Below are 14,159 nucleotides of genomic sequence, written 5' to 3'. Positions count from 1 at the left end.
CAGGCCTGGGTCAAGCCCAGCTCCTAGGAATTCCTTAATCCAATCACATTGGATTATCAAAACTAACCATCCCAGTACAGAGAGAAAAGCTGATAAAATTCTTAAAAGGAAGGCTGAAAACTAGCCACGTGTGGTCCACACCTTTAATCCCAGCACTCAGGAGGCAGAGGGGTGGATCTGAGTTCAAGGCCAGCAACGTGTGCTCCAGGCCAGTCAACATTACAAAGTGAGACTGTCTCAAAACAACAAACAAACCTAACTTCCTAGAATAGGCAAATTTTCACGGCAATGGGTTGAGCAGAAATGTCCTCAATACGGTCCCTCAAATACAAGCACACACCTTTAACACCAGCACTTGAAGATCTGTGAGGTCTAAGCCAGACAGGGTTATATATAAAATATATTATATTGTTATATTATAATATATTAAATATTATCATAAGATTCTGTCTTAAAAATACTCAATGTCTATCATCCAAAAAATGCAAATTAAAATCATAGTGTTTGTATAACATTTATTAGCTCATCCTTTGTGTCATAGTGCATGCCGAGTGACTTTTCACCTGAATACACGATTAAAAAAAAGTGCTTAAATCAATACATAAGCCTCACAATGGTAGCACACACCTGTCATCCCATTAACTCAAGGACAGTCTGGCCTAGTTAACAAGACTATCTCCAAACAAGCAAGCAAGCCAGCCAGCCAGCTAGCCAGCCTGCAACAAAACCATTCTTTAAAACAATCATCCTATAAAATCATCCAAGCTGGCACACTCTAGAAAGAAAAATGTTCACATAGCAGAAAGCTGTCTATAATTTCAATTGATTCAAATTTCATTAATAAATTTCATTAATAAAATAACTACAAGGCACGGTGCGCTTCTGCTTTGAAGACTGGCTCCAGGGTGTTCTTGGATACCCAGTCCATAGACACGCAGTCTAAACAGCAAAGTTTAGGCAGCCAAATTATGAGCATCCTTCTGAAACATCTTCAGCTTCCTTTGAACACCAACACAAAGTAAACATTACCTAAAAATGTTGTCAGGACCAAGACGAAAAGTCTGAACATGTTCTGTGCGGTATTTTCCCTAGATGTGTATGTCATGGGCGTGGGGTCTGTGAATAGGGAGAACAGTTTGCTTTGGAATTCCAAAGTTCAGACTTTTCTGGAGATGCTAGCAAGACAAGGAACAGAATGCAGTTAGGAACTGGAGTGGCACCAGGCAGTGGTGGCACACACCTTTAATCCCAGCACTGTGAGCTCAAGGCCAGCCTGATCTACAGAGCGAGTTCCTAGACAGCCAGGACTACACAGAACAATCCTGTCTCAAAAAAAAAAACAAAACAAAAGGGCTCAAGAGATGTCTCAGAGGTTAAGAGCACTGACTGTTCTTCCAAGGGTCCTGGAGTTCAATTCCCAGCAACCACATGATGGTTCACAACCATCTATAATGAGATCTGGTCCCCTCTTCTGACGTGCAGGCACACTTGCAGACAAAACACTGTTTGTGTAATTTTAAAAAAAAAGAAAACATTGATTAATCCAAAGCTTTGAAAAACATAGGAATGCTTTTATCTCCTTTATAAAACAAAGCAAAACAAACAAAAAAAAAAAACCAGAAAGAAGAAACTGGTGTGGTTTAGCTCTGGTAACCCACATAGGCATAACAGTTTACATTCCAGGGGTTCAAGCTGAGATATTCCTGATCAGGCTGACCATACTGCGAGCAGAAGATGTCTTTCCCCAGGAGGTAAGGTGGAGACAGTTTCTGGAGAACAGCTTCACTGAACTGGTAGGTCAGTTTCCTGCGGATTTTCGTGATCTCCCCTGTCCTGGCATAGTTTCTCAGGGCTCTGGCCATCTTCTGGTACGTCATGGGTTTTCGGTTGCCTTTACGCTTCCCCCAAAGCTCAGCCAGCTTTTCTTTGTTTTTTGAGATAAACTGAAAGACACCTTTGGTTTTGTCAACCCACTGGATGCAAGATGCCATCTCCGAGTCACACAGAGATTCGAAAAGGTACTCGAACAGCCGGAGCTTCCTCCTGCCTGCGATGGAGGGAAAGAAAGAGGAGACATCAAACCCTTTGTGTCTGGCCCTAGAAGGTCCCAGGGAAGGACCTCCCAGTTATGGAAGCTTCAATGAGCCAACTTCACTCACTGCCTTAGGAAGGCAGTTACTACCAGACCAGAAAGATCCGTGGGCCTCTTAAAGTTTGCGCCGGACCTAACTGATGTGGAAATGGTTAAAAGTTCTTTTACTGTCCTCTGGAAAAAGAAAGTCTGGGGCTCCTCATCTAGAGATTCACTTGAAGGCAGTCTTTCTTCCCAGTTAAATTTTGACCACCGGTTTCCCATTATGACACATACAAGGGGCTAGAGTTGGTCCAGCTGTTAGAACACTTGTTGAGTTGCAGAAAAGACTCAGATTCGAGTCCCAGCACCCACATTGCAGCTCACAGCCATCTTTAACTGGTCCTGGTGCTCTTAAATGCCATCATCTCTCAGCCCTCAAAGTAATATTTAGGGAATTATTAGCCCTGACATGGAGGCTAGTACTGGAGCTGTAAAATGTCCTGGAAAATTTGCAAAAAAAAAAAAAACCAAAAAAAAACCAAACAAAACAAAAACAAAAAGATAACTGGAGTAGAAATGCCCCCACACAAAATGTTCACGCCACTGTTCATGAGCAATGGCTAAGGACATTTTCAATAAGAAGATCAAGTGCTAATGGCGTCTCAAAATGACTAGGTAGGGAAATTTAGAGGATTTCTGTGGATCGTGTGATGCAATAGAATTCTTGAAATTAAAGTGACCGCCACTTCATGACATCCGAATTAGCTTTTGCAGGCTGTATCCACTGGATCCACCAGTAGTTAAAAACAAACAAACAAACAACAACAACAAACTCTTGACTACATTCTTTGCTCCCCTTGAGAAATCAGCATAGTTTATTCCCAAACTGCTCGTATTATCTTGGGTCTACGAACTGCAAAACTGTCATCTGAACGTGACATGGCTGTTGAACTATCAACTCGCCGCAGCTGTGGCTACCTGCACAGGACCCGCACAAAACTGAGACTGCCTACACCCTAGCACAGTTAGGGAGAGATACATGGGGATCCACGCTGGTAGTCCATGGCTACTGGGTGTGGGGTGGCAGCGCCATTTTTCTTCCAGAGTGTAGCCATCAGTAAAGTTCCTATGATTCAATTAATAACCCAGCGCCCTTGGAGGGGTTCACTTCTTGCTGTTCTAGCAGATTTTTCTTGGGATAGAGTCTACAATGTAGCCCTGGCTTGCTTCAAACTTGCAATCATTCTGCCTCCGTGCTGGACCTACAAGTATGTGTTACCATGTTTGGCTACAAGATATAATATAATATACAAGATATAAAATTATATATATATATATATATATATATATATATATATATATAATTTCTGAACTTCTTCTAGCACTCAGGACACTGAGGAAGGATCACAAGTTTAAAAAACATCTTGGTCTACTAGTAAGTTCCAGGCCAGCCTGGACTACATGATGAAAGAAAGGAAAAATCCAAACCCATGTATAACAGCATCCCTTGTACCATGTAAGGGGCGTCATGGCCATGTACCTTTTCCTCCCTTATGCTGGAAGATGGAGGCTTGTACCAGCTGGTTTTCAGTGATGCTCTGCAGAGATTGATGGAAATTTTCTTCCGAATACAAGTCCGCAGAACCATTCTGCACACACAAGACAGCAGGATATCAAGAGGGAGTTTGTCCCATGCCCCTCACCCCATCCCCTCATCAGTGGTTGCAGACCAATGCGAAAAGCGATGGGTTCTAAACATCTAGATTCTCTGAGTGCCACAGATAGCTCCCAGGGACGATCAAAAGATTCGGAAAGGATCAAGGGATAGAAGTTAACATTTGACTCCTCCCGCCATGAGAAAGAGGCGATGCTCCTCTTCTAACAGTGCCCAGGACCAAGAATCCTAAGGCCAGAGTGGTGCTGGCAAGTGACGGAGGCAGGAGGACCACTTTGAGTTGAAGGAGATTCTGGGCTCACCTTGCCCCCCATGAAACAGTCAAAAGATTAGGGTATCAGAACGAAGAGAAGTTGGGCTTTCGTTACTGGGTTGAATACCTCCCTGGCAAGGGGACCAAGAGACGAGAGGAAGGTGTTCCTACCATTCCATATGGCAAAGATGTGTCTATGTCCATTGGTTAATCAGACACAATGGAAGGGCTGGGCTTGAGCCATCTTATCCCTCCACTGTCAGGCCAGACAATGCCAACTAGAAGAAGCTATATTCTGCAGGCTAGGCATTAAGAAAGTAAGGTTGCCAGATAAAGTGAATAATAACCGCCCCCCCACAGCCCAAGTTTAGCAGCCAATCCTAAAAGAGATTAAAATTGGAACCCCTCTTTAAAGAGATGGCTTATGGGGCTGGAGATGTAGCAGTTAGTAAAGTACTTGCCTCGAGCCTTGGGTTTGACTCCCAGCATCAAATAGGTAGGGAATGGTTGTACATAGAAGAAAATAAACGAAGAGGAAAAAGAAATCACAAGATGCAACAGGCCTAATTTACACCCGGAGATAAGGGGTGTCAGCACAACATATGTGAGTGAAGATGAAGAAGAAATGAACTTTACAGTTAGAGCCACCAGATTAAAGCTGCCTGTTGAGACACCTATACAAATAAATACCTATCTAAACCTGACTACTCTTCATCTCTAAAAAAATGAAGTGACAGAATTTCAGGAAAATGGACGGACTTGGTATGTATAATATTAAGGTCACACAATCCCAGAAAGAAAAACCTACATGTGCTCCCTCATACGTTGATTCTAGCATGAGTATATACACATACATGCATCTACATATATGTAAAGAGATGTCCATGTATGTAGGCACGCTATAACATGTAGAAAGGGAAACAAGAAAGGGTGATGCAGGTAATGGACTCATGAAAGAGGATTTTTAAAAAAAAAGATTTATTATGTACATACAATGTTCTGTCCACATGTATCCCTGCACACCAGAAGAGGGCACTAGATCTCATTACAGATGGCTGTGAGCCACCATGTGGTTGCTGGGAATTGAACTCAGGACCTCTGGAAGAGAAGGCAAGGCTCTTAACCTCTGAGCCACCTCTCCAGCCCCATGAAAGAGGTAATTGCTTTTCTAGTTCTAATTCTACTGTGGATTTTTCACTTTGGAGTCAAGCATGTTAATTTTAAAATGTCCCCTAGGATGACATTGTCCAGGGCTGGGCCAGGGCCTCCGGGCCCTGTGAGAGGAGAAAGGAAAACAGCAAAACACAAACAAACAAACAAAGTCAAGGAGTGCTGCAGCCTTGAGAACAGAGGAGAAAAAATGTGATTGGACCAGAGTGCAGCTGAGACGGGAATGAACTATTTCCAGCACCGCCACAAAACAAGACCACCAGTTGACCATACAATGTACAGATGTCTATGGTGCGAGTCTCGCCCAGGAGAACACGTTTTGTTTATCGTTATCGCGTCCATCTAGCAGGGGCAGTGGGTGACTGTGCTAGCGTTTTCAGGACTTTTTAGGACTAGCTTCCTCCGCTCTCCGCGTCTGATCTGAGGTTCTCCTAGCTCTGCTGTTGGCAAGCTCGCTCTTCCGTTCATGCTTGCTTTAAGCGTGATAAAACCAAAGCACGGCTGTGCTGAGCAGTCGGTCCCACACACACACAACACACTCACCGTTACACTTCTCCAGTTACAGTTGGGTTCTTCTGTGGGCAAAAGGCCGTAGCAACTGGAGCTGCCTCTGATGTGAGGATAGTGGTTAACGAAAGTCATGTAATTTTTATGATCTAAAAAAGGAGAACAGAAGGACATTTCATTTCGTGAGTTCAAGCTTACAAGCACACATTTGTGGGTTTTTTTTGTTTGTTTTGTTTTTTGCTTGTTTTTTTTTTTTGGTTTTGAGACAGGGTTTCTCTGTGGCTTTAGAGCCTGTCCTGGAACTAGCGCTTGTAGACCAGGCTGGCCTCGAACTCACAGAGATCCGCCTGCCTCTGCCTCCCAAGTTCTGGGATTCAAGGTGCGTGCCACCACCGCCCGGCTCAAGGTGACACCTATTCTATTGATTGCTGCTACATAACCCATTTGCCTTATGGAGATCTATTCCATATACCTAAACTGTTTTTTTCAATCCTGTAATTCCCTGTGATACTATATATAATAAACTCAATAAATGAGATATTGCATCTTATCTAGATTGAAGAATAATACCGACTACAGAATAAACGAAGAAGACTAAAAATCTGTATTCTTCCTCACAGACTACATCCTGGGTGAGTGGAAGGCCTGAGCAATGAAGAATAGCGGTGAAGAAGCTTTCTCTGGGCTGGAGAGATGACTCAATGAACAAGGCACTTGCCACATCTGGGTTCAAGTCCCCAGAACCCAGGTCAAGCTGAGTGCATAAAGACATGTATGTATGTATGTATGTATGTACGTATGTGTGTATGTATGTATGTATCTTGCCCAGTGTTTCTGTGGCAAGATGAGAGGTGGAGTCAGGAGAGTCCAAAAGTTCCCAGGCCAGCTAGCCTGGCATATGCATGCTATTGAGACTCTGATTCAAACACAGGGGAGACAAGGATGACACCCAGGGTTGTTCCCTGACTCCTACACTCTAATGATGGCCCAGATAACATATATACATGTACACGCACACAATATCATACACTATACACCATACGCATATAATCCCGCAGTGTACCAAATACACATACACAATACACCATACACATATACATTTACACATATGCAATACACCATACACATATACATTTACACACACACAATACACCATACACATATACATTTACACATACGCAATACACCACACACATATACATTTACACACATGCAATACGCCATACACATATACATTTACACATATGCAATATACCATATACATATATATTTATACATGCACAATATACCATAATACACCATACACATATACATATGTACGATACATCACAAACATATACATTTATACATATGCACTATACCATACACATAAACACTCACACATACACAATACACCATACACATATACATTCACACATACACAACACACCATACACATATATTTTAAAGAAAAGCTTTTCATGGAAAGGTGAGATGAGACAAGCACATGGTGAGCCAGCCTTATGCTTGTTCTTGGTCTTATGAAGACAGAGTCGAACTGTGATAATCAGGCTGCCCTCAAAACAATGAGCCCTTTGCGTCAGTTCCACGCCGCTCTAAGATTATTTCATGTATCCGAGTGTTTTACCTGCATGTATGTCTGTGTATCACTTGCAGGTGTACACGCGTGTGGGTACACACGCGTGTGAGCCCAAGTCAACCTCAGATACCATCCCTCAGCCTTGTTTTTTGACACAGGATCTCTCGCTGGCCTAGAACTCAATAGGGGTATCCCTGGCTAGCTAGGGAGCTCCAGGGAAGGCCCCCTTTTGTAAGTACCAAGATCATAAGTCTAGTATAATGGGCTTCCTTCCATGCCTTTATCCTTACAGATGTATGTGACCAACTAGCCACACGTGCCAAGAGATGAGGAAATGACCGTTTTTTACCTGGGGGATATTGAAGTTCCCCAACTGAATGCTGTGTCAATACTTCAAACGCATCTTCAAACACTTGACCCAGCCTATCTTGTTCAATGCAAGTCTGTGGAGACAACGGAGAAATTCGGTGGTTCTGAAATTATTGATAAAGTATCTTTTACTGTTTTGCTAGGAGAACTTCAACTTCAGTATAATGGACAGAGAAGACTGGCTCTGTTTTCATAGCAGAATGCTGTTCTTGGTAGTGTTGAATGCTTCTTGGGCACTCCCTACAAAACGTCCATAGCCATAGATAAGTCAGTCATGTCTCTGATGTCACCAAATGTGAGCCAGCTTCCTAGTTTAGTATTTAAAGCGTTGTCCTTTCAATCTGGGTGCTCACCAAAAATATTTATCTTATAGAGTAAAATATTATGTGGCGAGATTATATAATTCTGCATAGTATAAAATTTTATAAAGCATATAATAAATTATGGGTTCAATTCCGGGCACCACATAAACAGAGCAGGGCAGCAGAGATCTATAATCCCAGCACTTAGGAAGCTGAGGCAGAATGATCATCTTTCCTGGCAACATATGGCCAACCTGGGATACATGAAACCCTGTCTCAAAAAGAAAGAAATCTTAGTCTCAATGCTGAAAAGACAAACAAACAAAACAGCTCACCATGGTTCATTAATTGTCTCGGGTTGAGGAAGCAGCCTGGTGATAGACTGGCCTGCCTGCCAGCTTGTACAAGCGCTGGGTTCAATAACAAGTTCTGGCGGGGAAGAAGAAGACCGATTAAATAAAAGGACAATTCCAAATAGGTAAATAGGTTTACCATCCACTCATTGTTTATTTAGACATGGTCTCAGTCTGTACTCCAGGCTGCCCTCCCTCCAATTCATGCCAATCCTCCTGCCTCGGCCTCTTGAGTGCTGGGATTTTGGGGTTTGAGATTTTGAGAATTAACCTTAAAAGGAATTTTTTTGACTTTTTCAAGACAGGGTTTCTCTGTAGCTTTTTTGAGCCTGTCCTAAAGCTCCCTCAGGCCAACCTCAATCAAACTCACAGAGATCTGCCTCTCTCTGCCTCCCCAAGTGCTGGGGTTAAAGGCATGCGGCACCACTGCCTGGCTTAACAAAGCTTCTCATTTGATTCTAAATGAACAATGCAGAATGCCATCATCTGAACTCATTCTTGGGAACAGATTTTCTTTCCACAAGATTTCCTACAAATGTTTCACTTTTCTGTCATTACAGGTATGTGTACTGTGTGTATGAACATGTATGTGTGTCTGCTCATGCATGCCTGTGTGTACAGAAGTTGATGCTGAGTGCCTCCTCTCATTGGAGCCCCAGAACTTGCTGGCTGGGTCAAGCTGGCCAGCTTGTGCTGACTACCAGGAAGCCACTACAACAGGAAAAGTGCCCCAGTTTGATTTCTATTGCTGTGATAAAATGCCGTGACCAAAACAATTTGAGAGGAAGGGTTTCTGCTGTGTCATTGTCCCTCACTGAGGAGTGTCAGGGCAGGGGACTCGGGGCAGGCACTAAAGCAGAGGCTACTGAGAAATGCTGTGTGCTGTCTTGCTCGGCCTGCTTTCTTACACAACTCAGGATCGCCTGCCCAGTGGGTGGCACTACCCAGTGGTCAGAGGCCTTGTAGTCACCTACGAAAGTGCTCCACACAGTGGTGGTGGTGCACTCCTTTAATCCCAGCACTTGGGAGGCAGAGGCAGGCAAGATCTGAGTTCGAGGCCAGCCTAGCCTACAGAGCAATTTCCAGGACAGCCAAAACTAAAAACAGAGAAATACTGTCTCAAAAAACAAAAGAAGGAAAGAAAGAAAGAAAGGAAGGAAGGAAGGAAGGAAGGAAGGAAGGAAGGAAGGAAGGAAGGAAGGAAGAAGAAAGAAAGAAAGAAAGAAAGAAAGAAAGAAAGAAAGAAAGAAAGAAAGAAAGAAAGAGAAAATGAAGAAAGGCACCAATAAGGAACTAACTAACTAACTAGCACGTCAGTATTTCCAGTTCTGGTGACCCAAGCACTGGTCCTCCTGTTCACAGTGCAAGCAGATTTACCTGCAGAGCTCAGCTCAGCTCAGTTCCTAGACATCTGCTCTGTGGAGAGAGCTAAGGTGGTCACCTTCACTGCTTAACTGCTGGAGAACACAGAAGAACGGGAACATATTGGAGAATCCCAAGTATTTAAATACTTCCAAAGCTACAGAGAAAACGCTGTCCAAAAACCAAACCAAACAAACAAACAAACAAAAAAGCCATTTTTTAAATTCTTAAAATATTTAAATAAACTGGGCTTGGAGGGGCAAACCTGTTTTCCTACTTTAATCCTAGCACTCAAAAAGCTAAATCAGGAAGACTGGCTCAATTTGGAGTTTGTTGCCAGCCTGGGCTATATGAGAGACTATCTGAATTCACCCCCAAATGCTTTCCATTTAAAAATTTTGAAATTCAGTTTTTTTACCTTAGCAACTCCCCACCCCTTTTCTCTTTAGAAAAGAAATAGACCTCTTGGCCTTGAGCCAGCACGGCAGCCAGTGTAGAATGCTTATGCTTAGAAGCCAGAGGACATCGGCTTCTGGGGGTTAGAAGTTGATTTTTTTTTTAACCTCGAGAATTCCCCAAAACCCCGGTTGTCAGATGAATGCCTTAAGTGCTCCCTACTCGCGTGATTTGCCGAATGGTGGAATGGTCACAAGATAAAGGTCAAAAGATAAAGGTGTGGAAATGTGGCACAGGGTTTCTCTGTGTTACAGCCTTGGCTGTCAGGAGCTCCCTCTCTAGACCAGGCTGGCCTTGATCTCAGAGATCTGCCTGCCTCTGCCTCCTGAGGGCTGAAATGAAAGGCGTGCGCCTCCACAGCCTGGCAGTGTTTTAACTTAATGCTGTTATAGTAACCATGCAATAGCAAGTCATACAGTGAGGTCATCACATAATACTTTATCTTGGTTTCAAATCACTTAAAAGAAAACGTAAGGCCAAGTGGTGGGTGGTGGCGTCCACTGCACGCCTTCAATCCCAGCACTCAGGAGGCAGAGGCAGGGAGATCTGTGAGTTCAAGCCTGGCCTGGTCTACAGAGTGAGCCCCAGAAGAGCCAAGGATACACAGAGAAACCCTGCCTCAAAATACCGAAAAAAAAAAAAAGCATAAGAACATTCATAAATCCAGTCTCGGCTATTAATCAGTTTGGGTGGTCTGTTTATTTGCTCTTTTGTGACAGTGGCTAGGGAGCCTGGGCTAGCCTCACACTCTCTATATAATCCACAGTAAGGAGCCTGGGCTAGCCTCACACTCACTCTGCAATCCGCAATCTTAAACATGAACCTCGAGCTCAAGTCTGTCCTGTCAGCTTCAAATGAGATTTTAGCCACACACTAACCCACCCGCCAAATGAACATTATCACTATTAGGTGTTTTTAAAAACCATCCATGGCTTTTCGGCAATCATGACCTCGCTCTTCGGTGCTAACACTCGCTGTCTTTTGAACTAAATATTCAACAGCCTCCAAAGCAAGGTTTCTCTGAACGGTAAGGAAAGGAGCTTGGAGGTTGCGCTGAAGTGTGTGTTGAAGATGCAGTTTCTGGGGCTGGATCTGGATTCCCTCAAGCTTGGGTTGCCACGGCCAGAGCCAAAGCCTGTCACAAATAGAGACCACAAAGGAAAGAAAGAAAAAAAAAAGAAGAAGAAAAACTTTACCAGTCACAGAACTACGGCAGTCACCTTAGTGGCTCAACACTTCTTGCAACTGAACAGACAATAAGACAATTGCCCACGAAACATCCCTCCGAAGGAGAAACTGCAGTTAATACAAAGGGCCGGGAGACACGTAAGCTGAGCACTCACCTGAAAGACACGCTTCCACCCGTCATGAAGTTGGGGCTCAAGTCATTAATGACACAATCAGGGACACACTGGCAGAGTTGCAATAAATACTTAGTTTTAAGGAAGTGCTGCAAAGGGGATTTCTTTTAAAAGATACAGTGCCTACATAATTCCATTTCTTGGTGTGGCCAGTAAGATGTCAGGGGCTATTATTTTGAAGGGACGTGCAATAGCTTGCATTCTTTGGGTCCAAGCCTTAGAATCAAATTCAAGTCGCTCTCCCCCACGTTCTCCCACCCCCATCCCCATTCAACTTCTCTGTTCTGCTTAGCCTCTCCAGAAACCTCTGACCTCCATCTCTCATCCCCTCCACTTAAAAAAAAAAAAATGTATCTTCATCCCAGTTTGGGACTTCATGATCTCTTCTCTAGACTGAAGAGCCTGCCCTATGGCCTCTCCTAATGTACCTCCCCAAGCTAAGCCCCAGGAGCCCGGAGCCTTCATTGCAACCTCCCCTTAAGACTTAAAGCCCCAGCCCCAGCTTCACAGCTCTTCCTGACCGGCCTAAGCCTTAGTTCCCACAGTTCATTCAAAAGTGGGTAAAATCTGGTAAAGATTTTACCAGATTTTACTCATTGCCAAGCCTGATGACCTGAATTCTATACCGGAACCAGAACGGGACTCCTTCAGAGGGTAGTAAATGGCTGCTTGTGGTGTCACACTTACCCAGCATTCAGTAAGCAGAGGCAGGAGGATCACCAGGAGTTTGAACAGCTGGGGCTACATCACAAGACCCTGTCTGAAAAAGCAAAGCTGTAGGTTGCAAATGCAGAGATAGCTCAGAAGTCACCTAAATAGTGAGCGTCTCTGGATGACTTTTCCTCAGACACCACAACCCCTGATGCAGGGGAATTCTCTACTTAACCTGAAAGTTAAGAGTGGCTTTGGTGACTCTGGTGGAAATTTTGGGGATGATCCATGTCTCTCTTCCCACACTTCTGGTTCTCATACCTGTTCAACACCTCCTCCGATAGCACACAAAACAGAAACGGTGACACAGGCTCCTCCTCACAGAAGGCTTTGACAGAACACTCACCTAAGCAACAGGCACAGGACCTCCTTATAAGCTATCCCATTTGGCCGGGGGCTGTGGAGGTGGAGAGCGAATCCAAACAAATTCTCAGTAAATCTCCTGGGTGTGTACACCCTCACCATTCACCTTTGATATGGAACCTGTTCTTGTACGAGACGGTTTGTGATGCAGATACAACAAACAGCCTCTCTTCTCAAATGCAGACAAAAAATAGTAACAAAAAATAGAAGCCGGTCCTGGAGCTAGCTCTTGTAGACCAGTGTGGCTTCAAAGTCACAGGGTTCCACCTGCCTTTGCCTCCCAAGTGCTGGGATTAAAGGTGTCCTGCTGTTGATTTGTATCCTAAGCCCCATCAAATCTTCACCCATTTTCAAGACATCCATTCAGTTTATTTTTTGATCCATTTGATAAATATATATATATATATATATTGCAGTTCTTTAATCTGTAGGCGTTATCCGGTGTCTAAGACACCTTATCTCTGGACAAGTTCTAATGAGAATAAATGCTATATTTTTAAAAGAACAAGTACAATGCTTCTGGGTATAATGACACACACTTTTAGGCCAAGGAGTCCTAGGGTTACAGGCAGATCTCTGTGAGTTCAACTGCAGTCTGGTCTACAGAGTGAGTTCCAAGGCAGCCAGGACTGTTATGGAGACATCCTGTCTCAAAAAGGAAAAAAAAAACCTAATAAATCAATAAATAAACAAATAAATAACATATAATAGACTCCGTGCCTAGTGGCACATGCCTGGAATCCCATGTTTGGTAACAAAGAAAGATTGCGTGTTCAAAATCAGTTTAAACAACACAACTGCAAGCCTGTCTCACGATATGAAGTGGAACACCGTAACCTGGCCCTTGTCCAACCGCGGAAAACATTGCCTTCATGTTTGAGGCCAGCCTGGCCAACACAAAATCAACTCAGTGGTATTTGGGGAAGGTTTTGTCTCATAATACTGGTTCAGACTTGGTCCGAGCATTTTACATTTTCTTTTTTTTTTTTTTTTTAACCTTTCGAGCCTTTTGCTTAGATATGATGGCTTCTGATTTTGTTTCTTTAGGGATTTCTGTGTGTGTGATTGTGTGTCTTGGTGTCTTTATGTTTCTTGTGCTTTTTCTTTGGCTCCTTTCTCTTTTTTTCTGATGCCTGTTTTCTTTTCTTTTCTTTCTTTCTTTTTTTTAATGTGTAGCCCAAGTTGTCCTCGAACTCATGGTCCTCCTGCCTCTGCCTCCTTCAGCAAATCCTACTGGCGTGTGCCACCACAACTGGCCTAATGCCTGCTTTCTAATGAGAGAGAACAGGAAAGTATGTGGATTCGAGTGGGAGGGGAGTTGGGGAGAATATAGGAGGATTTGGGGGTGAGAAAAGCAGGTAATCAGAATTATACTGCATGAAAAAAATCTATTTTCAATTAAAAATAATGAAATATTTCTTTGTCTTTTTTGTTTTTGTTTGTTAACTCATTCTGTAGGTCAGGTTGGCCTTGACCGCTCAGAGATCCACCTGCCTCTGCGTCCTGAGTGCTGGGTTTAAAGGTGTATGCCAGCACCACCCAGAGAAATAAATATTTTCTAGATCTCACTGAAAGAAAGAAAAGCTAGAGAGATGCCTCTCCAGCGCTCTGTGGGTCTAAAGTC

The 14,159-nt window shown here is 43.5% G+C and overlaps 1 protein-coding gene across 8 annotated transcripts; it reads right to left on the bottom strand.

The window, feature by feature from the left end:
• Window positions 1–498: 498 nt before the first annotated feature.
• Window positions 499–11,602, bottom strand: Spic (Spi-C transcription factor). 8 transcript variants are annotated; one of them, XM_048418524.3, is made up of 8 exons: window positions 11,444–11,574; window positions 10,983–11,235; window positions 9,660–9,739; window positions 8,265–8,358; window positions 7,608–7,731; window positions 5,716–5,828; window positions 3,615–3,723; window positions 499–2,047 (listed from the first exon to the last, which is right to left on the bottom strand). In XM_048418524.3, the coding sequence occupies exons 4-8, from the start codon at window positions 8,265–8,267 to the stop codon at window positions 1,641–1,643; spliced, it is 756 nt and encodes a 251-aa protein (XP_048274481.3). In that variant the 5' UTR covers window positions 8,268–8,358; window positions 9,660–9,739; window positions 10,983–11,235; window positions 11,444–11,574; the 3' UTR covers window positions 499–1,640. The 8 variants fall into 8 exon arrangements, with proteins under 8 accessions (XP_048274481.3, XP_048274478.3, XP_048274482.3 ...); XM_048418521.3 differs by having other exon boundaries at window positions 11,051–11,235; XM_048418525.3 differs by having other exon boundaries at window positions 9,660–9,736; window positions 11,051–11,235.
• Between the last annotated feature and the right edge of the window lie 2,557 nt (window positions 11,603–14,159).

The sequence above is a fragment of the Myodes glareolus genome, chromosome 26 (assembly GCF_982192425.1).
Source record: "Myodes glareolus chromosome 26, mMyoGla1.1, whole genome shotgun sequence".
Taxonomy (NCBI): domain Eukaryota; kingdom Metazoa; phylum Chordata; class Mammalia; order Rodentia; family Cricetidae; genus Myodes; species Myodes glareolus.
Note: the sequence above shows the minus strand (reverse complement) of the source record. Positions and strands in the feature narration are given on the sequence as shown.